The sequence below is a fragment of the Vigna angularis genome, chromosome 3 (assembly GCF_016808095.1).
Source record: "Vigna angularis cultivar LongXiaoDou No.4 chromosome 3, ASM1680809v1, whole genome shotgun sequence".
Taxonomy (NCBI): domain Eukaryota; kingdom Viridiplantae; phylum Streptophyta; class Magnoliopsida; order Fabales; family Fabaceae; genus Vigna; species Vigna angularis.
Window position 1 is genome coordinate 21,224,409 of NC_068972.1, and position 26,112 is coordinate 21,250,520.

Below are 26,112 nucleotides of genomic sequence, written 5' to 3' on the forward strand. Positions count from 1 at the left end.
ATTTAATTCAAAATATTAAACATGTTGAAATAAAGCCGAAATAGTTGGTGCTAAACCTTTGTTTAAAAAATGGAAGATGAGAGATTATGGAAGCTCCTTTCCCCAAAACATGAGCATTTCTCGGGCAGACAATAAAGTGAAATAAAAGCTCTTTTAGATTATATTGCATTGAAAATGTGATGGTTGGTTTTAGACAACAGAAGTACGCAAAGAATTTAACAATGGAGCTCAAAAAAATGTCTTTTCTCTGTGTAACAAAATTATGTGTGGACTGTTACTATTAGTGGCACTGTCATTGACTATATGTCCAATTCCGTGGCTACTATTTGTCTTAAATCCCATTTCCATCACATGATGTCACCTCTGCAACATCCACATCGCTTCTATGTGATGTGATTGTATCTCATTATATCTGCCATTACCTTCAATTTTATCACTTTCTTTTTCTCATTTCCTTCCCAGTCAAAACCAGAACTCAACATTCATAATTACTATCCAATAGAACACCTGCAATTTTACTGTCTTGTCCCTCAAACGAATAAAAGGTTAACATTTGGATCATAAGAGCACGGGAGCCTTTTCTTCTTGAACCTCTATGTTTTCTACATGCACCTCCCTCAATTACCATATTCCTTTTTTACCCTTGAGTGAATATTTAGTCAAAAACCCTAATTCCCTCTGCACCTTTTATTCTTTCACCCCATTCGCTTGCCTCCGATCATATTCACCGCGTTTGTTCTTGCATCGTGCCTCCCCTTTGTTGAGAAGGTGAGATGGACGGTAAATGATGGATGGTGTAGGATTGAAGGAGAAGGAAAAATTGGAAAAAAAAAAGGAAGAAGCTGTTTGGGTGAATTAAAATAAAAAACAAAAAGCTTTTAAGATTTAATTTTTTTCAGATCATATTCGAAATATCTTTTAAAATATTTAAGCCAAAATGTGTAAAAAATATATTTAATTTCGAACTATGTTTTCAGATCCAAAAGTATCATTAGAATCTGAAATATATTTTTTATGCATGCTGGATTAAATATTAAGAAAAATATTTCTGAATCTAAAAATATCTTTCGAAATATTTAATTAGGTATTTTGATTGGATACTCATTTTGGAATATGTAAAAAATATATTTTAGATTGAATTTTATGAAAAGCATTTTTGGATCTGAAAATAGTTTCTGAAATATTTAATTTGAAAGGGTTAAAAAAGAAAGATGCAGAGATTTTTATTATATTTTTAATAAAAGATAGCTTGGGAATTACAAATTTTATGGGGGTGTAGGAAGAAATTATCAATGAGGAACAACAAAAATAAGGGAGTTGCTCCCTCCACCCCCACACATCTCTTCCTCCACCTCCCCAATTTTTTAAAATGCCAATTATATCCTTCTAAAATGACAATTATAGGTCCTATAGGCGAAACGGATGTCTGAACTCTTCCGTAAAGCTTCTTCTCCATTTCCGTAAGGGTGCCACATGCCTTTGATGGATCATCCTTTGAAAAGCTAATGTCAACCCCACCAACGCATCTCAATTCTTCTCCCTTCTTATAACCAGGTTCACCTTCGCTGGATAATTTCCATGAGAAACTGTCCTCTGTGATCAGCTTTTCCCTGAGAATGTCTTGTGTGCTGAAAAGCGTGATAGATGTTAAGGATTGAAAGAAAGGGAATAAAAAAATTTCAATTGTGGAATGTAGAATTGTAGAGACGTAACGTTATCCAAGTTTGGTGATCTCGTCAAGATTCTCACGATTGTGATGGTTCTTCAGGTGCTTCTTCCATTGAGCAACACAAAAACCAAAGCTGTCTGAACTCTTTCTCGTACGTTGTCCTACTCGCATGTTGGGCCGATACCTATAGGCCACATATGACATCCTTAAACGGATGTCAACATCCGTTTAAGGCAAAACGGATGTCGACATCCGTTTCGCCTTAAACGGATGTTGACATCCGTTGAAGGATGTCATCCGTCCAGAGGCAGCGTTGCTTTTTCGTTTCGTTTTTATTTTATGGCTCATGCAAGGATTATAGGCTTGGATATTAAAAGGATTATTGGAAGTATGGGAAGGCTTTAGGGTTTAGGATTATAGGAAGGATTATGACTACGTACCTGGAGAGGAACCACGACAAGGACACTACACCATAAACGCACTGCACCACCTACTGTACCGAGAACAAGAGGAAGATTGCTTGATAATTCTTTTCACGATCACCAAGCTTTGCAGAAAAATATTTTACTCATACAAGGAACTACGTAGGTTATCAGTTAAATATGTTATAAATGAATAAAATTAAAAAACAATAATTTTAAAAGTAAAATTTTACTGAGGGGCAAAATAGTAAAGGAAAGGTGGAGGAAGGGGCAAAAAAGTAAAGGGGAGGTGGAGGAAGAGATGTGTGGGGGTGGAGGGAGCAACTCCCCAAAAATAAACGGGAAAAGAGATAAAGTAACGGGGCTGTTAGCTTAAGATGGACAATTTCTTTATGCACCTCATGTTTTATACATGCACGACTATTATCAAGTTACACCATGGTAATAGTTTTATAGAATGGGAGTGTTTGAGTGTTGTTAGTGGAGAATTTATGGTGGTGGTGGTTGTTGGTGACTGGTGATTGCTAGTGATAATTTGTGTTGGTTCTTGTGGTCATTGGCGATGGTTTCTGTTTTGTGGTGGTTTCAAATTATGCTTTCTAGATACTTCTCATATTATATATAATTTGGGAGTATTTTTTTTCTTTTACACGTTTTGGATTATGCGTTTCAAAAAACAAAATTTGTATTTGAAATTGTGCATTTCGATATACAAATTTAGTTTTTTTTTTTTAATTTTCAAAGATTTTATTTCTTTTTATGAAAAGTCATTGTTAAATTTAATGAAATCTCAATATTAGATCACAATGTTTGATGAAGTAGATAAGTTGTCAGATATGGAAGAGCTTAAAATAATTATGTGTCAAGTGCAATCAAATTGATTTGAGGAGTAGACCTTTTATAACAAATGAGATATATGAAATTTCATTGATTTGTGTAATAAATTTGACACTTGATGTCATTATGTTGTGATAGTGTATAAGTATTTGGTAAGTTAATCTCTGAACTTGGTTTTGTGAAAATTGCAAACTTTCTTTGCTTTCCTAACCTCCAATTGGTTTGCCCAGTAAATCTGGCACTCATGCATGACTGGTTTATGACTCTTTTCAAACAATGTTAGGCCTTTCCAAAAGTGATTATCTTCGAGGTAAATGTTGCTGAAATACGTGTCTATAACATATCTCAGTTACAACAATTGTTAGCTATAATCCAAGTTCGTTTCTCAATCCCGTAACATAGGTCAATTAAGGCAAATAGCAACCAAGTCGTGATGGTTAGCTATAATTTTCTCCTAGTGATTATTACAAGCAATAATAATAACAGTTCTCCGTTGATTACAGTTAATGAATGTGAGTAGACATTAACAGTATTCATCATAATGTAATGTAATGTAATGAAAGGAAGGAGCCGTAAAAGAATTAGTGTGCGTGGTATAAGATGTGATCAAGCATTTTGTTCACTTGCAGAGTCACTTTAATGTAGTTACATGTGGCATGGCATGGCATCCTATTTGCAAGGCAAGGCAATTGACACAGCTTTAAATCAAAGTATCCAACATCTACATGCTTGTGGATCTTGAGGCCCTTCAAACCATCTATCCCATAAGAGGTTTACAGGTCCATGGACTCTGTCAGGAGATGAAATTGATGATGAGAACTCACTTCAATTACAACTATACCACCAAAATGAAATTAAAAGTAAACATGCACGTAATATAGCCATTTACTCTGGGAGTAGTGGATCAGGCCTACTTTCCATGTTTTGTAGCAAGCTGCACTACGTCAAGTGAAATTGTTTAGGCTCAGCATATTGCAGCAAACCACACATAAGACAAATATTTTAACATAAGTCTGTTTCAGATTTACATATAATAAAAATATACTACCATGAGCTTTTAGAAGGATATTTTTATTTCTCCTTTCACAAACAATAGAAACAAGTAATGAAACACTACTTACTCCGTGCATATGGTGGATACATTTTCTGTTTTCTCAAGCTCTTCCAGTTCTTCCTGTTTAACATCCGAGGAAAGAGAATTAATCCAAATGAAATGACAAATGCAGGAAAAGATTTGATTTTTCAGAGGGGCTAACTGTTTGCTTTGGCTTCCACTGAAAGAAAACATTCAACTTGGTAATGTGCCATAACGTTGATTTAATAGATCTCTTATGAAACATTCACGGATATAACAAGAATGATGGGAACCATGAGCTTGTTTGGTTTGAGAAAACATTTGTGCCTTTTACAAATAATTACAAAACTTCTACCTACCTCATTTTAACTTTGCTTTCTTTCATAAACATTTTCACGGGAACAGTAAGTGATGTTTTGTAACTATTTGTGAAAATAAGAAATGAAATTAAAAATATTTTCTCAAGCCAAACAGACCTAAATGACCAAATTTTATGTATTTTTTACAAGTCATGGGAACCTTATTAAAACAACATGATTGTACATAGATTAAGAAAAGAGGTAAGGATTACAGAGAATGAATTTAGTTTTATGTCAGGAAGCTATTTTGTCATCTACATAGGCTAATGAAAAGATATGAAAGTAAAAAAAAAGATACATATGCTTGATTTTATTAAATAGGGAAAATAAATTATCTAGTGCACTGAAAGTGTTGTATAATGCTTTGGAAAAGAAGGGTTTGTGGCTTATATATGATAAGACAACTAGCCTGAAAACTCCCAGAGAAGAGACTATGAACTTTCCTGCAAAGTCTGTATTAGGCTTAGCCTTCTGTATTCAATCTAATCTAGGATGAGCTCACCATGGAACATACAAAATATTATCCCTAAATACATACTGCTCATGGATGATATAGTTCAAATTTTAGAATCAAATGCTAACTCTAAACTTGAGGTTTTGGAACATACTTTGGAAATAAGGATTTTCAGTACAATAAGAGTAAAACAAACTACATGCATTGCAATTTAAAAAAGACGAGTATAATTTATAGGTAAAAATGGGAGATATCACATCAGAAGTTTCTAAGTTTAAATGTCTAAAATCAATAATACACAAAATAATATGGAGATTATTCAAGACGTCACACGCAAGATGCAAGTTAGGTGGTTGAAATGAAATAAGGCATTGAAGTTTCCTTGTACTATTAGGAGTATAATTCACAAGCTCAAAGGGGAGTTTTCTCTCCTATTATACAACTGGCAATACTCAGTTGTAGAGAATATTAGACTCCATAGGAGTAACACAAGAAAAAAGTGATAGTAATACAAGTAAGAATGTTAAGATGAATGTATGATCATACAAGAAAATATACGATACATAATAACTGATGTTATTAGTAAATTGCATGGTTTCAAGATCCGGGGAAAAAGGTTTGGCAATCAAGAAAGACAACAACTATAGCTTATCTCACTAAGTAATGTGGGTAACATAACACCATTCGTCTAGGTTAGAGACCAAATCTTCACAAATATTATTTATCATGAGATCCCTCATAACAACCTCCTCCAATTTTCAATAGAACCGTGGTATCAAGGAGAACTGAAGATAATTTCAAATAGGGCAACAACTTTTCATTGCATCAAAATATATTAAACTGAGGAGCTTAAGAATAAGGAAAAAAATATAAAAGATCTGGAACTAGTTGATTTGTGAAACTAATTTCATAATTGCTATATTGCATTCTTCACCTGTAAATAACAAATGAATTGTTATTTAGGAACAGCTCAACCAGAGAAATAGACAGTTGCCATTGCAGCCATTGCAGAGGATCAAAATTTCTCTCAATGTAAAAAACTTAACCAGAAAAGTTGACACACTAGAATCACCAAGAGAGAAGCATAAAAATTGAAAGTCCTTTGCACTAATTTATCAAGCATGAAATAGAACAGAAAAACCAACAGCGGATTCCTTATATCTAAACAGAGAATCTCAAACTAGGGAGCAAATTGGGACTAAACGAATACATACCTATGACCCTAAGAGAAAACAAAATCAGAAAAATACGCGCAAATCATTTTTTAAAATTTTCTTCACTATGTTGTTTTTTCTGTTTTTAATTTTTCAGCAGTGAACTAGCATGCACACTATAAACAAACCGCAGTAGGAAATTGTTAATTCTACAGCATTTCTAGTACTAACTACATTTCCAAAATTGAAGAAAAATTATGAAATAGAAGAGAGAAGAAAGTGAACTAACTTGAAGAAATTTGGAGTCTTGGTCGAGACGCTTCAATTCAGCAAGAATCCGGTGTCTGCCTCTCTTATCAATTCCTCCTGCACCCGCAGCTGAAACAGGAACGGTTTCTTCATCCGCGGACGACGCCGTTTCAGACGCCATAAGAAAGCGTCGGCTACCACATTCAGCAAAACACCCCACCTTGCTTGCAACCTCGGCTGTGCTTAATATGACACAGATCTGAAACACTAAGCAATAATAACAATATTAACAGTAACAATTATTCACATTATTGTTATTACAGAGAAAAAGGAACTCTTAACTCTTAAGGGCTTATGCTGCTTTTCTCTAATCCTATTCCTCACTAAAGCCCTTTCTCTTTCTACATGTGCACCGCGCTCTCTTCAAAATCCAAATTATATACCCATCAAAAAGCGAGCCTTTTTTTCTCTCTCTTCCTGTCATTTTCATGCCCTTAAACTCTGCTTAAGTGATAACCATTAGCAAGACACTGTTGCAATCAAAGATGCTCTCTTTCTTTTTTTTTTCTTCACAACTTGGATAATAATGATTAAGAACAAGTTCATCCTTCTATTTATTCTTTATTCCCTTTTTTTAATTATTAGTTTCTTAATTCTGCAACTGTTCAGAGTTCAGACTGTGATGCTTTAATTTTATTTTGTTTTCTCTGTTCAAAAAACTACCCTCTCTATCCCTACGCATAAAGGTACAATTTTTTTGTCTTCTATGGTTATAAAGAGAAGTCCAAACAAAACTTTGGAGGCTTGGTGTGGGTTCTGATGGAGAATGGGTCAATGGTTTCACAACATACTTGGTCCACTTCAAATTCCTTCAGCTTCTGTTGCTGAGAAACTGTGCGCTGCAATGGAAATAAAGGTTGCAGCATCTTGCTTCATCTTTGGAGTTTCGTGAACAAGAGTTACTTCTTCAATCTGCTATGTTATTTAGAATGCCTGTGTGGGAAATTCAGGAGGATGCTTTGGTTGGACCAGGAACTGAAGATTATGTATTGCGAGTCTCGTAATGTGTGTTTGGTTATAGTGACAGAGAAAATCACTTTTTTATGGGAAATTTTTTAAGATAGAGAGAGTTGTGGTGTTTTTAAAATCACAACACCACGCATGAACATATTTTAAAAAATATTTCACTATAAGAAATATTTAGAAGATGGGAGACCCGAAATTTCAAAATCAGTTTTTATCGAATTTTGAAACTGTTGCAATTCAGTGCCGTATATTTTTACAAGTCCTTTGTAATTATATTTTTTTGTTTTCAGATTATCTTTATTATTTTATTTTTAGAGTAAGTAGATTGTTTGCAGAGTTAATTTAATTCTTAGTCGGTTAAACCCCTCGAAAGTCTTTACGTGGGATTCTTTTTAGTTAAAATTGGTCTTATAGGTTTCGTCAATTTGGTTCTTAATATTAAAAAATTGATTCAATTAGTGTTCTGCCGTTAAATTGATTTAACGAGGTTAAGTTTTTTATGACCTGACACGTTTATGTGGTAAGTTTTTTATACGTGGCACGTTCAAGCAAATTACATAGAATGTGAAATAAAAAAATAAAGTTTCTGATGATTGAAACCCAAATTAGGGTTTATCTTCAACCTCCCTTCATCATCTTCAACCTCCCTTCACCATCTTCAACTTTAGCGATTGATGCTCAGGGTTCATCACCAAATTAGGGTTTATGAATTTATCAGTAATTAGGGTTCATCGTTTCAGTGGTGCTTTGTGCGAATTGGGGCTGGCGCTTTGGTTCGATAGTGTTCGCGATTTAGGATGGCTACTGTTTTTAGGATTTTCTGTTTGTAGGTTTGGTGGCTCTACGGAAGCTGGGTTCAAGGAAGACGAAGACACGAGGGGTTTTGCAGTGTTCACGCATGGAAGTCGCGAGATTGGCGTTCTCTTGGTTTTCTCTCTCTTTTTTTGGGTTCTCCTCTTCTTTGCAAGTGTGAGGCGATTGATGAAGGAGGAGAAGATGAACCGAGGTTTCGTGATTCTGGGTTTTGTTGCAGTTGAAGGTGGAGCGATTGCAACGATGTGGTTGATTATGAAGTTCTCGCACTTGGTTTCTGAGTGTGTTTCCAGGTCACGATGCTGCAAGGGATGCGCTGCTTGCGCGATGACAGAGACGAACTCACGTTGGTGATGGTGGCGGTTGATGGGCTTCTACTATGCAAAAGATTACAAAAACTCGAAGTTCTCTGGTTCAATTGATGCTTTCAAAAAAATGGTATAACTAGCAAATTCTGGGTTCTCATTATTTGACTTCATAATAATTATTGTCTAATTTCATTGATATATCATGCAGGAAATGATTTCTGTAGAAGATTGGCCATGAAGGGTGTAACTAAACTGCAAACTTTTGGATCAGTTTTCAATATTTTAATACATGTTTTTAGGAGTAAGGAGATCCCACAAAATTTGATTTACTCATTCCTTTTGTTCATTTTCTTTTCCAGTTTAATATTGGGGTTGTTATAATATGAATTTCCTTATTTCCATGTGGTTACTAAGAGGGAAATTAGGGTTTCTGTTGTTGGGGAAGATGACGCTGACGTGGCAAGAGTGATGTGGCAAAAACTAGCCACGTCAACGTGTCAGGTCATAAAAAACTTAACCTCGTTAAGACAATTTAACGGTAGGGACCCAATTAAGTCAATTTTTCAATATTAAGGACCAAATTGGCGAAACCTAAGATAGGGATCTAACTGGGAAAATCCCACATAAATAAGGACTTTCGAAGGGGTTTAACAATTCTTAGTCATGTCATAATAATATAGTTTTAATATAGATTAACGATGGACATAGTTATGACACTCACATTTTTTTCTTGTGCAATTATACTAGGTTGAAGGTTAGATTTATATTTCTTATAGTTTTTATTATGGTTTTCAAAATGAGTCATTCGGACCAACTCGGCTCAACTCATTATGGGGCTAATCCAACCTAGTTTATTTATCATTGAAAAAAAAATTAAATCTGACCCAGACCACCACAGGTTAATGGGTTAAATGAGTTGATTCACTGACTCACTTAATTACAATATTTATATTTAGGATCAATTAAACATATGATTTCATTCACACAAAAAAATAACAAAATCTTCTCAACAAAATTTTGAGTAGCTTCGTAATGATTTAGTTTTGTTTTTGCATAAAATTGAGTTACTAAGTATAAAGTTGTATATTTTTCATGTTGCCTAATTATTCTATACAAAAATGATTCCACGCCAGCCTCGGTTTTAAGATTTTGTAAAATGCATAACTTAACAAAAACAATACTTATTAGAAAAATTACATCGGTTCGTGAGCCAACTCGACTCACCACAGATTCAACTCGAGTGAGCCGGATTCAAAATTAACCTGTATTGAAATTTTAAATTATTTTTTTTTCAGCACAATCTGATCCGAACTCGTGGTGGACTGGATTGACTCACGAGTTCTAACTCGTTTTGACAACAATTTTCTACCTTTTTCACATCCTAACAATGCATAACTCTTCCTCCCATATTGACTATTAATTGGATCAAATCTCATAATAACAACAACAAACCTAAGCTCTATAGAAATACCTTGCATCCACTCAAATAACTTATCATGTGTATAAAATACCTCATCAGTTATAAAATTCCTAGCATAATCACCATCAACCACTCATTTTTAGGGACAAAGATTTTATTTACTTCATCTGAGTGCATGAAGCCTAAAAAATAATATTTCATCTCCAATACGAAAATTGTAATCACCTACAAACAACACAAACTAATGAATACATAATTCTCTCCAAGCATAATTGCATAATTTCACATCAATGCATCTCATTTCCATATTACAATATTCGTGTTATGTACTGGATTACAAATCCGATATGACTGGGAAAAGAAAACCAGATTACAAAATTTGGGTGAATTGATGTGGACTAGATTATGAAATTCAGTATGAACTTATGGAATCTAATCAATAGATTTCAGAATGTAGTGTGCAACACTTGATTCGGGAAAACCGTACTAGATATCAAAATCTAGTTAAATTTTCTCAAATACCAGATTTTGAAATCGAGTGAGTACACCCCCTAAAAATCCATACCAAATTTCATAATCCGGTCAACATCCATTTTCTGGATTTCGTTCTTCACTGATTCGATTTGTTATCCATATTTGGTGAACCAAACCAGAATGTGAAATCCGGTGAAAAAATTCCTTATAACCGAATTCCATAATCAAATTCTTCCACAACCAAAATCCAAAATACCCTAAATCATCACACCTGAAACCTCTTCTTTAATACTTCATACCAAAATGTTATCCGGATTTGAAGTTGAAGATTACTTTGTTGAAATAATCTTCGACCAAACCTCTTTGAATAAATGCTTAGTTCTTTAATGTAAAGCAAAACGAGATTTTTGTGAGCAAGAGGAAGAATGTTTGAATTTAGGTTAAGGAAGAAGAGTTTTATGGAGAAAGGAAGAAGAGAGCTGTATTAATTTATTTAATTATTTAATATAGGGATAAAATGGGAATAAAAAGAAAATTTGGAGTGTAGGAAGAAATCTCTAATATTTATGTTGTTAATAAAATAAATAATCATGACAAAATATATATATATATATATCCCGTGACAAGAAGTCAAATATGAAACTTAATTTACATTTATCAACACATAGTTTTCCTAAAAGTACTTGATTTTTTTTTATTAATATAGTGAGAACAATACAATATGATCTACATTATCAAAAATAATAATTGTAATTGTTATTGATTAGAAAAAAAAAAACTTCGAGTGACGTCAATTAAAAGGAATCTAAAATGAGATAAATTTTAAAAATAATGTGTTTGACATAAGTCGAAAAATATTATTGATGTTAAATGAGTAAATCCTAATTAAAGTTGGTTGACAAATAACATCAATAATCCGGTGTCACGTAAAACACAAACATAATTGACTTTACTGTAAAGGAAGTATTTATTATTTATAAAAAAAAATATTCATTACAAGAAAATTTATAAATAATGAGTAAAAATATATTTAAAGACTAAATTTTTTATTATAAATCAATTTAGAAATAAATTTTCTTAGTAGTCAAAACTTTTGGTAACTAACGTTAGTGATCAATTTAAATACCAATTCATAATAGAAACTATTTTAGTTACTAATTTAGAAACTGATTATAATATTTTAGGATTAAATATGTTTTTAGTCCCTAAACTATCAAGTGATCTTGGTTTTGTCCATCTTCGAAAGTTTTGTTCATTTTCGTCCTTACTTTTGAAACTCGTATTTTTAGTCCTTAAAATGTAACGGCGTTAAATTTTCAGTGAGGTGGCAAACGACGCGTGTGATGCTACCTTTCCTTAAAATTATTCATTATCAATAATTTTTAGTTTATAAATTATTCACTATAATAACTAGTTATTTTTAGTTATTAAAATTGGTCATTATTTAAAAAAATTATTGTATTGATTGAGTTCATGACACTTAAATCTCGACAAAAAATAATGTATATCAATCTTAGCTAAATCAACCATGTTCTAACTAAAACGTTAAAGAGAATCAATTATATTAATTACGTTATATTTGTTACTATTTTCTCACATGTGTATGCTTTTGCATGTTTATCTTTCGTGTATATATTCTTCTCTCTTTTAGTTGTTCAACGTAATAAATCTTTCTATCAATACATTTATTTTCTTATTTTCTCTCCATTGTTTATATAAGAGATGAAGGATTAACCATGACTTCTGTACGTCCAAATGTTTCCACATCCACCTCCAACCCATTTGTTCAATCTTTTACACCCCATACATTCTCCAATCCTATCAACATCAAATTAGATGATGAAATTTTGTTAGTTTGGAAACAAAAAATCTCACCACCATCATTGGTTTATCTTTCTTTCAACATCTTGATGGTTCTAATCCTTCACCACAATTCACCACCTGAAAATCGCACAAACAAGATCATCAACCCTCAACTTCTCCATTTTCAAAAACAAGATCAATTAATAGTTGCTTGAGTGCTTTAATCTGTCTCCAAAAATGCTCACCAAAATGGTTGGACTAACCACATCTGCACAGATCTGGTAAAAGCTTGTAAACTATTATACAAGTCAATCTCATGTAAAGATAAAAAAAATTAAAGATCCAACTTAAAACCTAGAAACACGATCGTTCAATTGCTGACTACGTTCTTGATATTAAACACACTATTGATTCTCTCGCAGCTATAGACACACCGATCTTTGAAGATGATCACAATGTTGAAAGTCTCACATCGATTAGATATAAGGTCAATTCATAATATATAAGTGGATGCAAATATCACCTTACTAGCTGGTTTTGTGGGGTTGAGTTAGACTTAAAGTCTACTTCTTAACATGGTATCAGAGCCAAGTTAGAGCGATGTGGGACTTTCAACACACAATGATGCCATCTTGAACAATTTTACCTAACCAATATGACGTTTTTATCACTATCATCCTCTCACGTATTGACCCTTATTCTGTTGAAGAGATCAAAGCTTTACTCCTTGCAAAAAAAGAAAGATTAGAAAAATATAAAATCAAACTCACATCACAACCCATTTGTGATTCAACAACACCAATTCTTGTGGAAGAAGTAACACTCGCGATGGTCGTCCCTCCATGAAAGTGGTCAATTTTTTCGAAGTCATCATATACAATTCAAATATAAATTTTCAGTACATAATATATATTTTCAAAATCAAAATAAACATTTATTAAATAAAAAAGCTAATCTAACTTAGAAAAAAAAAGTTAATTAAAATGTCATTTATTCAATGCTAGACTTTTATGCTTTGCTCACATGTGAGGATTTGTGAAAGATGATTTGCGGGAGAGTGATTGAATGGATTTGAGGGTAAATTTTTTGTTGTTTGTTTGAGTGAATTTGGAGGTAATTGAGAATGGATTTAGAAGTAAAGTTTGTGAGAATTAGTGTAGGATTTGATTGATGTGATAGATGAAAAAAATTTGTTAAATTAAAGATTACCAAAATACCCCTAGTTATTAAAATAATATAAAATGATAATTGTTAAGGTTATATTTAATTGTAAAAATATTTATAAAAAGTAAAAAATTAAAAATAATTAATAAGATTGATTTTTAAAATGTAAAAAACTTATAATTTAGTAAAATAAATTTTTAATTGATGTCTAAAATGAATTTATAATTTAGTAAAATTAATTTATAATAAAATTAATTTTTAAAATCTAAAAATAAAATGTTATGTCTTTATATATATATATATATATATATATATATATATATATATATATATATATATATATATATATATATATATATATATATATATATATATATAATTGATGTCCCAGATTAATTCATTCTTATTTTTATCCTAATTCAATTCAAACTCAAAATTTAATAAATAAAAAATAGTAAAATAAAATAAAATCAAATTAAACATACCTCTGTGAAATAATTGTTGTCGTTTTTCCACTATGCAACTTTTAAAGAAGGTTGCCTAGGAACTTTCGTAAAAAACTTTGCCAAAATTGCAATAGTGTTATTGTATTTGATGTCATGGAATTCCCTTTACACACTAGTGTGTATGGATAATTTGATTGACAAAAAAAATAGTGTTTGAAAGTTCTATTACTTTATTTTAAAATCGTTTTTCTAGACACATTTATGATTTTTTGGAGAAGTTTTAAAATTGATCCCTTTTAATAAATCAAAAGCAAATTGCTAATTAATTCTATATTTTGACCTTTGTTATGATTATAATTGAAAGTCTATGATGAAGTTGGTAAAAAGAATACCTCATAATTTCTAATTTGATAGAGTTGGTTAAAGATAACATGAATTGAATTGAATTTATCTAAAAAAGTTATTTATACACAAAGTATTGATCAACACTTTATGAATACTTAAAAAAGAAAAGATAAAAGTCACGAGTTTATAGAATAAGATATATAATATAATAAAAAAAATGTTTAATAGATATTTATGAGTATAGATGTATATGATTATCCTCTTTCTGCATCATATAAGTCACAAGATTGAACTACATAGATAAAATATATATTATTTGATAGGAAAATGTTATTTTAACACAACTTTCTTTACAATAGCTTTGTCTGTTTCATGATTGGTCTATTTAAAATATGTTTAAAATATACAAAGGATCCTGATATTTTAACAACAAATTTTAACAATTTTTTGACAATGGGCCACATATCATTGTTTTATTGGTCTGTTTGAATTTGTTTTCAGAAAAATATTTGAAACCAACCCATCATAAGCCACCACGTTAGTGTTGTCAAAAAATTGTTAAAAAAGAGTTGTTAAAAAAGAGTTGTTAAAAAAGAGTTGTTAAAAAAGACATTTCCATATACAAATCATGTGATTGATACGTTTAAAATATACACATGAATAAAATAATAACACATAATCTATTATAAAAAAAATTATTAAAAGAAATTGTTAAGTTATAACAAAAGTACTATTTGATAAAAGGGAAATGTAAAATGGAGTCATCTTCCAACAACAACAACAACATGAGAGGAATGAAAATTCTCATCCTAACACCACTACACCTTATTTGAAACATTTCCCTCTCAAACAATGACAATCACTCCATTTCTGCATCAGTGGAAGTTTTTACATCAACAGTTGGCCATTCATGATTGATCTCAAAACTCAAAGCCTGAGTGGCAGTCTCAAGCCTCTCTCCATCACCCCACAATGCATATGCAACCTCACCATGCACTGCATCATCTCCAACTTCCAACTCATCTTCCTGCAGCCTAAGTGGAACAATGGTCTTAACAACCAAGCACACAATGCTGGTTGTGGTGACATTCAGAACTATTACAAACACAATGCCAAGAAGCTGAACCCCCATTTGCCTGAACCCTGCCTTAGGCCTCCCTCTGAATATGCCGTATACAAGGCCCGTATAGTGCACCGAATCCTCTACCCCATAGAAGAGACGGCAGAGGTCAGGGTCAGCAAAGAAACCAGCCAAAATACCACCTAAGCATCCAGCCACTGCATGAGTGTGGAAAACTGCCATGGTATCATCCACCTGTTTTAGGAGCCTAATCTCTTTGTGGAGGACCATCATTGTGTACCAGGGGATGCTTCCTGACATAATTCCCATCATCATTGCTGCCCAACCTTGCACCACACCTAAACTCAAACATATAAATCAAGTTTCAGATTCCTCACAAGGTTCAAACTTTCATAAAATATGTGGTTAAAGAAGGTTTGGTTTGGTACCGGCAGCAGGGGTGATGCAAACCAAACCAGTGATCATGCCTTGAGTGGCACCAATCACTGAAGGTTTTCCAAAGAAGAGGATATCAAGGAAAAGCCAAGTCAACAAACTCATGGCCGTGCAGACATGGGTGTTCAGAACGGCCAGAGATGCATCTATGCTGGCTGCGTATGGATCTCCACCGTTGAATCCGGTCCACCCCATCCATAGTAGGCCAGCCCCAGCCAGCATCAGAAGTATGTTGTTTGGAGGAAACCTCTCTCTATCCTTCACTGTCCTTGGCCCTACCTGCATACAGAATCACGTTCTCCACTTCATTCATGTCTTAGAATAAACTCATGCTACATAGTTACGAGGGAGATGATGTATGAAAGATGAATTATTTATACATACCCAAGATGCTGCGATGAAACCAGAAATCCCAGAAGAGAGGTGAATAACAAAGCCACCGGAGTAATCAATGAGGCCCATTTTGAACAACCATCCATCGGGGCTCCATATACTGAAGGCGCAGATGGTGTAAGAGAAGGTGACCCAAAGTGGAACGAATAACATCCAAGCGTAGAAGTTCATTCTCCCAAGCAACGCCCCTGCGATGAGAATCAACGTGATGGCAGCAAAGACGAGCTGAAAGTAGATCATAGTGGCGTTGGGAAAATCTCCAGAAAAAGCTTTGTCCCTAAGGAATTGTTGGTCTAAAGCCACGTTTGGACGTCCCAGAAATGGAAGAATCTTTTCACCAAAGGACATTTGGTAGCACCACCCCACCCAACAAACAAGAACCACCGCGAAAGCGTAGAGGGCCATGAACGCAGAGTTCAAAGCCCATTTCTTCTTGACTATGCTGCCGTAGAGGATGACCAGGCCCGGAACACTTTGCAGGCCCACCAGAGTGCCTGCCGTTAACTGCCACATGTTGTCCCCCTTGTTCATCCACTCCGGGCTTCCTTCATCGGGCAACAGGTTCGACGGTAAGTGATTCATCGTTTCCTAACACCCACTCTTCTCACTCTTTCCATCTGTATATTCTCATTGTATCTATGTTGCTGCGTTCATTGTTACAACGGAGAATCCAACGCCTAATATGTCATGCCACTGGAAACCCCGTGGATTCTTGTAGCTGGAATCTTTGTAATGTTCGATGATGACTTTTAACAATATACGAAGGCACAAGCATTTCCACACCAATATATTTTATTTCATTAAATGCAACTTAAACTTGGTATCTTTTATCTCTTTTGGGTTTCATACAGAGAAAAATAATTAAGTTGTTTTAAGGAACGTACAAATTATATTATTTATTTTTATTTTGTAATATAATTATTCTAATAGTAACTCACGTACGTTAAAATAGTAAAAGAATCAAAATTTTAGTTTTCAAATATAAGATGACAGTTAAGATTAGAGCATCTTTATTTCAAAATTGTTTATATTTAATTTATTTATTTTATTTGTTATAAACTTTCTCTTAATTTTCACTGGGAAAGAGTTTTATGATAATAATATTTTAATTAATATTAATGGCAGATAATTTTAAGATGAAAGTATATTTGTTTATTTTTATAACCTAAGTTCTTAAATTTTATATTATCTCTACATAACTTTAGTAAAGAAAATTTTTTAGATCTGAGCTTCTTTCTATTATCCTTATAATTAATTAGTGTTTTATGGTAGGTTACCCAGGTTTTACATTTATATATTATTAAAATTAGATTAATTAACTGTAAAACACATACCCTAACCCTAATTATCACGACATATTTGGAAAATAAATTTTACATTATGTTTTTCTTTATCTAGAGTATAGTGAGTCTTGCGTCCCTACACATATAGTGATTTTTTTTTTTGACATAGCACATGTCACATTTTAAAATTTCCACATATAGCATGGTTTTTGTTTAGGTTAAAACTTGGTTTCTCAAATTGAATTATGACTTTGTTATTGACAAAAGCTTAACTTAGAATTCGATTTCTGAAAACTAAATTCTGACTTATATTTTAAATGTTTTTTTAAACGTAGGTTAGAATTCGATTTTCAAAAAATTGAATTCTCATTTTTATCTTTTAAGAATTTTACGAAAAAATTATTGGAATTTGGTTTTCAGTCAACTTATACTAATATATTTTATGAATATAGGTTAAAATTCAGTTATTAGAAAACCGAATTTTAACTTTTATTTTTTTTAAGGATTTTTACGAAAAGTATATTGAAATTCGGTTTCCAGTTCTAATTTATTTTTGCTATCATTTAAAAAAATGTATGTTGTAATTCATTTTTCGGTAAATTGAAATATGACTTTTATTTTGAGTTGATTTTACGAAAAGATATGTTCGTTATCAGAAAATCGAATTTTAACTTTTGTTAATAGTGATTATTTATTAAAGGAAGTTGATTCCTGATAATCGATTTCAGAAATAATTTATTATTAAATTTTATTTTATTGAAATGAAGAAGGAGAATGATTTTTCTTTTGTAAGACAAATATAAGTTTTATCCATGTGAATTACACTTGAAATAAAAGTTCAATGAATTTAATGATGGGATGTGGACCCTTTGTGTGGACAATGATTTCTTGTGTGACCTGAAATTTGGCAGTATGATCAATTTCATGGGTGTGCTCGTTTCTTGATGTTTATTTCAGTCCTGATTCTGGATGATTTTGGTCGACCCTTTACATTTCTTTTTGTGGCTGTATGAGACCAAATTTTTGGGCCTTAGTAAGGTGGCCAATATTCTTCATGTCGTAGCTCTCCAAACATATTCTTATACACTCTCATGAAATCCAACCCATAGTAGGGACTGATGTAAATGTTAAAGTCGTGATGAACATGTTTGGAAGCTACTAAGACATGTGAACACGATAGATGAATCTTTGAAACTTGCCACAATCACACGTTCATCCAATCTCTCAACAAATTTTCCTGCAAGTTGTATTTCTCTTGGGTTTACCATCTCCTCGACTTTGAATCTTGTTGTATTTCTATCAAATTCAACCACACTATGGGTGTTTGATTTCGAATCAGCATCTTGTAGGACCTTCGTAGCATTTTTAGAATAGACATGACCATACGCTTATCATTGCGTATGCTGCAAAAATATTTAAGAAAGTATTAATGATTTCGGATAACGAAGAATAATAAAGACGACATTCAATTGGTTAAATTTTTTAAAAATGAAGTAGTTACCAATGTTGATAAAGTCCTTCAAACTTGTATCCATGAATCTTCAGATGAAATTTTGTGCAATGTGTTGAATGCAATACACATGCACACATTGTCATTCATTGGTTTGTCTGTTGAATGCTACACTAATGGAGTTGTGGCGATCCAAAATTAAGCACAAGTTTTGTTGAGGTGTTACATGTCTCTTAAGGTGTTTTAGAAAAAACAACCAAGCGTATGTTGTTTCACCCTCAACTATTGCAAAAGCAATGGGGAGTATGTTGTTTCTCCCATCTTATGCCACATCCACCAAAAGAGTCCCCCTATATCTTTTGTACAAGAATGTTCCGTCCACTTGCACCAATGGTTTGCAATATGGGAATCCATCAACACAAGGTTTGAAGGTCCAGAAAAGTCTTTTGAAATATTGTTGGTTTTGTCGAACCTCCTGGCCATCAATAATTGGTTGTGTTTTCAATTTGTACACAAAGTCGGGAAGAAAAGTTTGCAAGGCTTGTAGTAGGCATGACAATTTGTTGAACAATTCTTCCCAATACCCATACACATGTTCAATTGCATGTTGTTTAGCCAACCAAGCCTTTTTATAGGATGTAGTGTACCCCACAGAGGTCTTAATGGAAACAATAATTATTGCAATTGGTGTGGATGGGTCAGATTCGACCATCTCACGTATGTGATGAGAAATGATTCATGATCCTAGCCTGTTGTGATCTTGTGTGATGAGTTACGTCGCACATGTGTGTGCACCATCAATTTTTCTTATTTTTCAGACTTGATCTTGTGTACGATGGCTTGACAGTTTCATGGATACTGTTGATGTACACATTGCACCCTCAACATTGTATTGTTAGAATATGTCGTTTTGTATGTACAATGGTTTTGTATGTGAAATGTGTTTAGAACATCAATGACTTGTTCCTTGGTTTGGAACCTCATTCCCCGAATCAATGTTCCAGGTTGATGGTCAAAAGTGTCATGCAAAACCGAATGGTGATCATATGACGATGAAGGTAAGTCTAATATTTCATTTTCTTGTAAAATAGGAGGGATAAGGGTTCTGTGTTTTGATGTGAGAGATATTGGAAAAGTTATGAGGTGGATAGACTAGTTAATAATTCACTGTATGACTCAATGGTTTTCGAAACCTATTAAAGGCCTCAACGATTTTCCAAACCCAATCAATAATTCTACGTTTTTCAATAAACCTCACTGTTTTTTCCCTCATGCTTTTCCAAATTAATGCATAGGCCAAACCAAACCAATATATATATATATATATATATATATATATATATATATATATATATATATATATATATATATATATATAACTATGCAAATATAATCAAAACTAATATTACCTTAGCTTTCCTTCTTTTGAAAGAATGTTCGGGGTAGTGTGGTGATGGAGTGCCAACAATAGAATAAGAGAAAAACTAACATAGGAAAAAAAGACAAAGAGGAGGGACTGGCGACTAGGTTAAAGAAAGAAGAAGAGAAAGAGTAGAAAAAATTTGAAAGTTAAAAGTAAAAACAAATTATCTTAGGTTAAAAGTCCAAACTCATTCACATAATTTGTTTTTTTTTTTTGCAAACAAATTTAAAACTTTAATTTTTATAAAAACCTTTCAAACGATATTAAGAATTCGATTTCCTATAAATCGATTTCTGAACAAACTGTGTTGTTTAAATAAATATAACGCCATATGTGAAATTAAAAACGTAATATGTGTGTTATTAATGAAAAAAATCCACAGTGATAATTCTATATATCGTTCTAATATATATATATATATATATATATATATATATATATATATATATATATATATTTGGTATATTATTAAATGCATAATTTTATATTTTAAATAAAATTAATTTTACAAATTATTTTATATTTGATAAGAATGGAAGAGAAAATAAAAGTATGGAGATGTTTGTTTTTCTCCAAAATTAAGATTATAGAATTCTAGGAAATTTTCGTGAATCTTTAATTATATTTTTAATTTAAGTTTAATTCTCGTATTGTTAGATTTTTCATTAAAGTTAAAAATCAATAAACTCATTCAATGTTAATAATATAAAAAATAATCTTAACTAAACTATTTTATTTACCAACTAGTATTTCTTTACAAGTTTAAAAATATTTTTTTGTTTAATACTTCTTTTTACCATTTGCTTAGCAGAGACATTGAACAAGGTATCTCCCATAAGCATGTGGATGGTTGTAAAAAGAAGTATTCACTGAATAATCATCTGTATTGATAATCTTCCCTGATTTGGTTTTGGTGTACTAATTGTTCTGAATTCTTACTAATTGGAGAGGATAAAAAGTGTAAAAAACTCAATTTGGTGTAACGCTATCTTAATAACGTATAATTTGGTGTTGGTTTCCTTATGTAGTAGCAGTGAGTGGTTAGAAATGAATCTGAATTAATAGTACTATTTTGTGTGAGCCACACCAAATTCAACCGCCACTTTAAGGTTATGCTTCCCCTTTTTTTTCTTCTTCTTCCTTACCTAAGCCTAATAATTTCCCACTTTCCGCCTTCGTTTTTCTGGATAACATCTCTGTTTCCACGATAAACTAATGCTTTTTTTCAATTGAACTTTTTTTGTGGTTTTTCTGTGTAGATTGGTTCAATGGCTTCGGTAATGCTCAGTGGAACTGAAAAGCTAACTCTGAGAACCCTAACCGGAAACGGGTTGGGTTTCACGGCTTCAGATTTTCATGGTAAGGCTTTTCCCAGAGTGAGTTTTGTTACTACTAGCAGTGCTAGAATCCCCAACTCTAGGAGCATGGTGGTGCCCAAGTGTAGTGTTTCGGCTTCCAGGCCAACGTCGCAGCCCAGGTTCATTCAGCACAAGAAAGAGGCGTTTTGGTTCTATAGGTTTCTCTCTATTGTTTATGACCATGTGATTAACCCTGGCCATTGGACCGAGGACATGAGGGATGAAGCCCTTGAACCCGCTGATCTCAGTTCCAGGGATATGCTTGTTGTTGATGTTGGTGGTGGCACGGGTTTCACCACTCTGGGAATTGTCAAGCACGTGAATGCCAAAAATGTCACCATCCTTGACCAGTCACCCCACCAGCTTGCTAAGGCCAAGCAGAAGGAACCACTCAAGGAATGCAAGATAATCGAAGGGGATGCTGAGGATCTCCCCTTTCGAACTGATTATGCTGATCGATATGTATCTGCAGGAAGGTAAATCTTGTCTTTACCTGTCTTGTCTATGCTGTTTTAATTTGTTCTTATATGATGATATTGTGTGATGACATGTTTTCATTGCTGTGCTATAGTTGCATTGTCGTTATTGAAAAGTTCAGTTCATTCAGTGACCTAGATTAGAAGTTAATTTACATTTTGGTTATTTTATGTGTATATAGATGTATATTACTGTGTTTGATTCCTCATCCCAGATGTGATTTCTCATGTTTTTGGATGTGATTTTAAGAAGCAAATAGTTGTAACTTCCACTTTCCAAATGTAATTTTTACTTCTCAATGGATTTCCAATAGTGGTTAGCCGTAAAAGAGGTGATTTGCGTGCTTTTGTTTCTCAGTATTGAGTATTGGCCCGATCCGCAGCGAGGCATCAAGGAAGCTTACAGAGTTTTGAAACTTGGAGGCAAGGCGTGTCTAATTGGTCCTGTGTACCCAACATTTTGGTTGTCTCGTTTCTTTGCAGATGTTTGGATGCTCTTTCCCAAGGAGGAGGAGTATATTGACTGGTTTCAAAAGGCAGGGTTTAAGGATGTCCAACTGAAAAGGATTGGCCCAAAATGGTATCGTGGAGTTCGCCGTCATGGCTTGATTATGGGTTGTTCTGTGACCGGTGTTAAACCTGCATCTGGGGATTCTCCTTTGCAGGTATTTGTTGTCTTCTTAGGATTTCAATCTATATTTTTGTTCGTTAGCCCCTGTTTTCTTCGGGGATTTGTAATATATGACTAACAATTTGTTAGTCATATTAACTTGAACTCCTAGATGATGTGCAGATGTAATCATAAATAAAGTAGACACTTAACATGAATAATTAGCAGACGTAATCATTTGCTGAGTATGATGATCAAACTAACAAGGTTGAATTTACTGCTTGCTTTCAGTTTTGATTTACATGCTTAGTTAGGTCAACAAATTTCACACTTTCATTTAAACTTATAAAGGCTCTCATTCATTGAATAAGTTGAAGTGTAATAATATAATAGTTTCTGTTTACAAAATTATTGTACAGAGGCAAGCAAATGTTCTGGTTTTCTTTAACTGAATGTTATATTTTATGTTCTTTGAGTAAATATCATGAATAATTTGGTTTAGAGTCTGGATTTCCAATTAAGGGCTAACCTACTCTACCTTTTGCCTATGCAAGACATAGTTTTCTTGCTTAGCTGCAAAATTTCCATTCAAAATAATGTAGTTATAGGATTTAAGGTTTGATTGAATATGCGATTTGTTTTCAAAATGTATACATTATTATCCCCTTGACTTTGCAAGATGGTAATGTATTAGTATATTTCAAAAGTATATTTCCTTATTGTAGCTTAACAAGAGGAGTAAAATGTAAAATATGATGTTTGACTCGGTTTCTACAATTTGCTGCAGCTTGGTCCAAAGGAAGAAGATGTTGAAAAGCCCGTCAATCCATTTGTCTTCTTAATGCGCTTTCTTTTGGGTGCCTTGGCAGCTACATGGTTTGTGTTGGTTCCTATTTACATGTGGCTCAAAGATCAAATTGTTCCCAAAGGTCAGCCAATCTAAGTAAGAGATATTGGTAGTTAAACCTTTTGATACTTAATCAACTTCTAGTTCAAAGTTTCATCCAATTTACGTGCAACTAAGAAACATCTATCAAACGTCAATTAGTTTATTATGGAATTGAGCTCAATTTTTATGGGTGCTCTTAGCTATATGATAATTTTGGGTGTCAGCATATTAGTCAAAATCTAAGAGTTAGATGGCAGACTCATAAGTTTGCACTGTTTCCAAAAATTATGTTCGTTCCACAGCAAATTATGATTGGAACAGTTTGAAATATGGGGGATCGTGGCTAAATTTTGAAAAAACAAAGAATTGTTTGGAGTTCATTTTTGGGTCAAAGGTTTTTGTTTTCCTCTTCTTCACATACAAATAAATGGTTTGTGTCTTCACCTCTTTCATCTTCAACACTGCTCGTGGTCTTCGTTCTATTTTGGGTGTTGTGTTTGTGCGGTGGGGGACCTAGTGTTGGTTTCCGTTTCGTTTCTTCATCAAAGGGCATTTACTTTTCATTTCCAGTGATTGATTTTGATTTGATTATTGGTTATTTTCAGTCACACACACATGTATCTACTATATGATTACAATCTCAAGAATTAAGGTTTTGAGCTTTATATGATATTAATCATAACATAATCTCCATTTAATCTTGAGAGGTCAGTTATTCCACCATGGCTACATAATGACAATGGTTTTAGTATGATAATCCTGAGCTTTCAACAATTATTGGTTTTGGTTTTAGTTCTCATACTGAACTCTTTTTTTATCAATTTGGTTCCAGGACTTGCATAATGACTGCTTGTTTTTCATTGACGGCGGTAATTTTTGTGTGCTAACGACGTGTGGTTAATATTGTTGATTCAAACAAAATAATAAAAAGGTGTTTAAAAATAATAATCGTATTTAAATTAAATATCAACAAAAGTATTAAGAATAATTATAATAATATTAATATTAATAATGAAATTATAATAACGAAGATTATTTAGTCATTATATATATATATATATATATATATATATATATATATATATATATATAAATTATTATATCTCAAATCACTCAATTTTTCGCAAACTTTTTTTCGTATTTTTTTCACCTTTCACTAACCTGTTCGTTCTCTGATAATGGAAAAACAACTATTTGCTGTGCATAAGGAAATAAATCGGAAATATAAAGTGCCACATGTAATAATCATGAAAAATAAGGAAACGATAACTCTAATGTTTCCTTGCACATATGATTGGAAGGAAATGCACGTACACTATTGATTATGGTAATATTATATCTTTTAGATAAATAATTAAAACATATATACATATAACAAAAATTTATTTAAATTTAATAATTTTAAAGTTATTTATTTTAATATGTTACTATTTTAAAAACCTTTTTTATTTCATTAAATTTAATAATAATTTATTTTAATATATTATTATTTTAAAGATACATTTTATTTATTGAAATTTATAATAATATATTTTCATTCTAATTCATATTTTTAAAAATAACTTTTATATCAAATTATTTTAAAAAGTCATTTAATTATTTTCTAAATATTAATATGAAAAAAATATTTTTATCACAACAAATAAAATAAATTTTAATTTTTCTCACCATTTTTTCTTCACTTTTACAATTTTTTTTCTCCTAATCCAAATAGTTTTTTTATCTATGGTGAAACGACCAGACTACTCAAACAAACAATAACTTACAATCGACACATTAACTAACTTTGAAAAAAAGTGATGGAACAATGCCAAGCTAAGGATTTATCAAACGTAGAATAACTCAACAAAAATCACAAAACTCATCAACCAAGAGCATGATGTTTAAAAGGAATAAGGAAGATCAAAATCAACCTACCAAGTTCATCCAAGGTTGTCTAGCACAAGTTAAAACTCGCTTAAAACTAGTACAAAAAAGAGCTTTAGCGTCTAGCTTTCAACATCAAAAATGAAAAATGTTAATGTTAAAATTAACCAGTGACATTGTTGTAAATAAATACAATAATTTAGATGTCATAATAAACAAGATTTCGACATATACTAATTGATGTCAGAAAAGGGAAATTCCGACGTCATTTAACGTTGGTTTCCCCACTAGAGATGTTATAGTTGGTTTCCCCACTAGAGATGTTATATTGTGGCATGGATTTGGTCTTTTGAGAATCTAGTAGAAATATAGCGTCTGTATAAACAATTTCTGACGTCCACAACAAGTTAAAATCTCTTAAACGCACTTCATTCACTATATTTTCCCTTTTCTAAAGCGTTTTTGGATATTTTGTAACCCCCACATCCATTCACCAAATTTTCCCTTCCTTAAAAAGCTTTAAGAACTTTTGCATCTTCCAAATCGTTAATTTTTTGTCTTTGAATTTCTATTAGCTCATTTATGTTCACAAAAGCTATGTTTTTCTTGCTTGTTGATCCATCATATTTATGCATAGTTTTTGTGAATCTTGAAGGAGTGATAGAAATTCAGAGACCGAAAGTTACCAAATCTGGATTTCAAATAGCTTCTTTATGTTTACATAATCTATGCTTGTCTTACTTGCATGGTTTTCACATTTGTGCATACGTTTTGTAATAGTGGATGTGCTTTTGAAATCCTCGAATCATTTTGATGTCGGAAAAGCCTAA

At 32.4% G+C, this 26,112-nt stretch overlaps 3 protein-coding genes across 5 annotated transcripts; 1 reads left to right on the forward strand and 2 right to left on the reverse strand.

Moving 5' to 3' along the window:
• Positions 1-3,365: 3,365 nt before the first annotated feature.
• LOC108325234 (guanine nucleotide-binding protein subunit gamma 1) lies at positions 3,366-6,760 on the reverse strand. 2 transcript variants are annotated; one of them, XM_017558269.2, is made up of 4 exons: positions 6,260-6,740; positions 4,050-4,102; positions 3,818-3,862; positions 3,366-3,718 (listed from the first exon to the last, which is right to left on the reverse strand). In XM_017558269.2, exons 1-4 carry the CDS (start codon positions 6,398-6,400, stop codon positions 3,634-3,636), a joined length of 324 nt encoding a protein of 107 aa, XP_017413758.1. In that variant the 5' UTR covers positions 6,401-6,740; the 3' UTR covers positions 3,366-3,633. The 2 variants fall into 2 exon arrangements, with proteins under 2 accessions (XP_017413758.1, XP_017413759.1); XM_017558270.2 differs by having other exon boundaries at positions 3,627-3,718; positions 3,818-3,867; positions 6,260-6,760.
• Positions 6,761-14,877: 8,117 nt separating this feature from the next.
• Positions 14,878-16,509, reverse strand: LOC108324631 (ammonium transporter 2 member 5). Its single transcript, XM_017557576.1, has 3 exons — positions 15,919-16,509; positions 15,528-15,813; positions 14,878-15,437 (listed from the first exon to the last, which is right to left on the reverse strand). Exons 1-3 carry the CDS (start codon positions 16,507-16,509, stop codon positions 14,878-14,880), a joined length of 1,437 nt encoding a protein of 478 aa, XP_017413065.1.
• Positions 16,510-21,049: 4,540 nt separating this feature from the next.
• LOC108324031 (2-methyl-6-phytyl-1,4-hydroquinone methyltransferase, chloroplastic) lies at positions 21,050-23,603 on the forward strand. 2 transcript variants are annotated; one of them, XM_017556819.2, is made up of 4 exons: positions 21,050-21,192; positions 21,343-21,917; positions 22,276-22,582; positions 23,315-23,603. In XM_017556819.2, the coding sequence occupies exons 2-4, from the start codon at positions 21,352-21,354 to the stop codon at positions 23,468-23,470; spliced, it is 1,029 nt and encodes a 342-aa protein (XP_017412308.1). In that variant the 5' UTR covers positions 21,050-21,192; positions 21,343-21,351; the 3' UTR covers positions 23,471-23,603. The 2 variants fall into 2 exon arrangements, with proteins under 2 accessions (XP_017412308.1, XP_017412310.1); XM_017556821.2 differs by lacking the exon at positions 21,050-21,192 and having other exon boundaries at positions 21,208-21,917.
• The last annotated feature ends 2,509 nt before the right edge of the window (positions 23,604-26,112 follow it).

Bases quoted from the DNA above. Each gene is read 5' to 3' on its own strand.
- LOC108325234 (XM_017558269.2), bottom strand. From the start codon at position 6,400: ATGGCGTCTGAAACGGCGTCGTCCGCGGATGAAGAAACCGTTCCTGTT. The intron at 3,863-4,049 runs GTAAGTAGTGTT...GACGTAGTGCAG, and splicing joins GTATCCACCATATGCACGGA to CTTGCTACAAAACATGGAAA. The intron at 3,719-3,817 runs GTAAATGGCTAT...ATCTCCTGACAG, and splicing joins CCTGATCCACTACTCCCAGA to AGTCCATGGACCTGTAAACC.
- LOC108324631 (XM_017557576.1), bottom strand. From the start codon at position 16,509: ATGAATCACTTACCGTCGAACCTGTTGCCCGATGAAGGAAGCCCGGAG. The intron at 15,814-15,918 runs GTATGTATAAAT...TTCTGTATGCAG, and splicing joins GTTTCATCGCAGCATCTTGG to GTAGGGCCAAGGACAGTGAA. The intron at 15,438-15,527 runs GTACCAAACCAA...GTTTGAGTTTAG, and splicing joins TTGCATCACCCCTGCTGCCG to GTGTGGTGCAAGGTTGGGCA.
- LOC108324031 (XM_017556819.2), top strand. From the start codon at position 21,352: ATGGCTTCGGTAATGCTCAGTGGAACTGAAAAGCTAACTCTGAGAACC. The intron at 21,918-22,275 runs GTAAATCTTGTC...TTTGTTTCTCAG, and splicing joins CGATATGTATCTGCAGGAAG to TATTGAGTATTGGCCCGATC. The intron at 22,583-23,314 runs GTATTTGTTGTC...AATTTGCTGCAG, and splicing joins CTGGGGATTCTCCTTTGCAG to CTTGGTCCAAAGGAAGAAGA.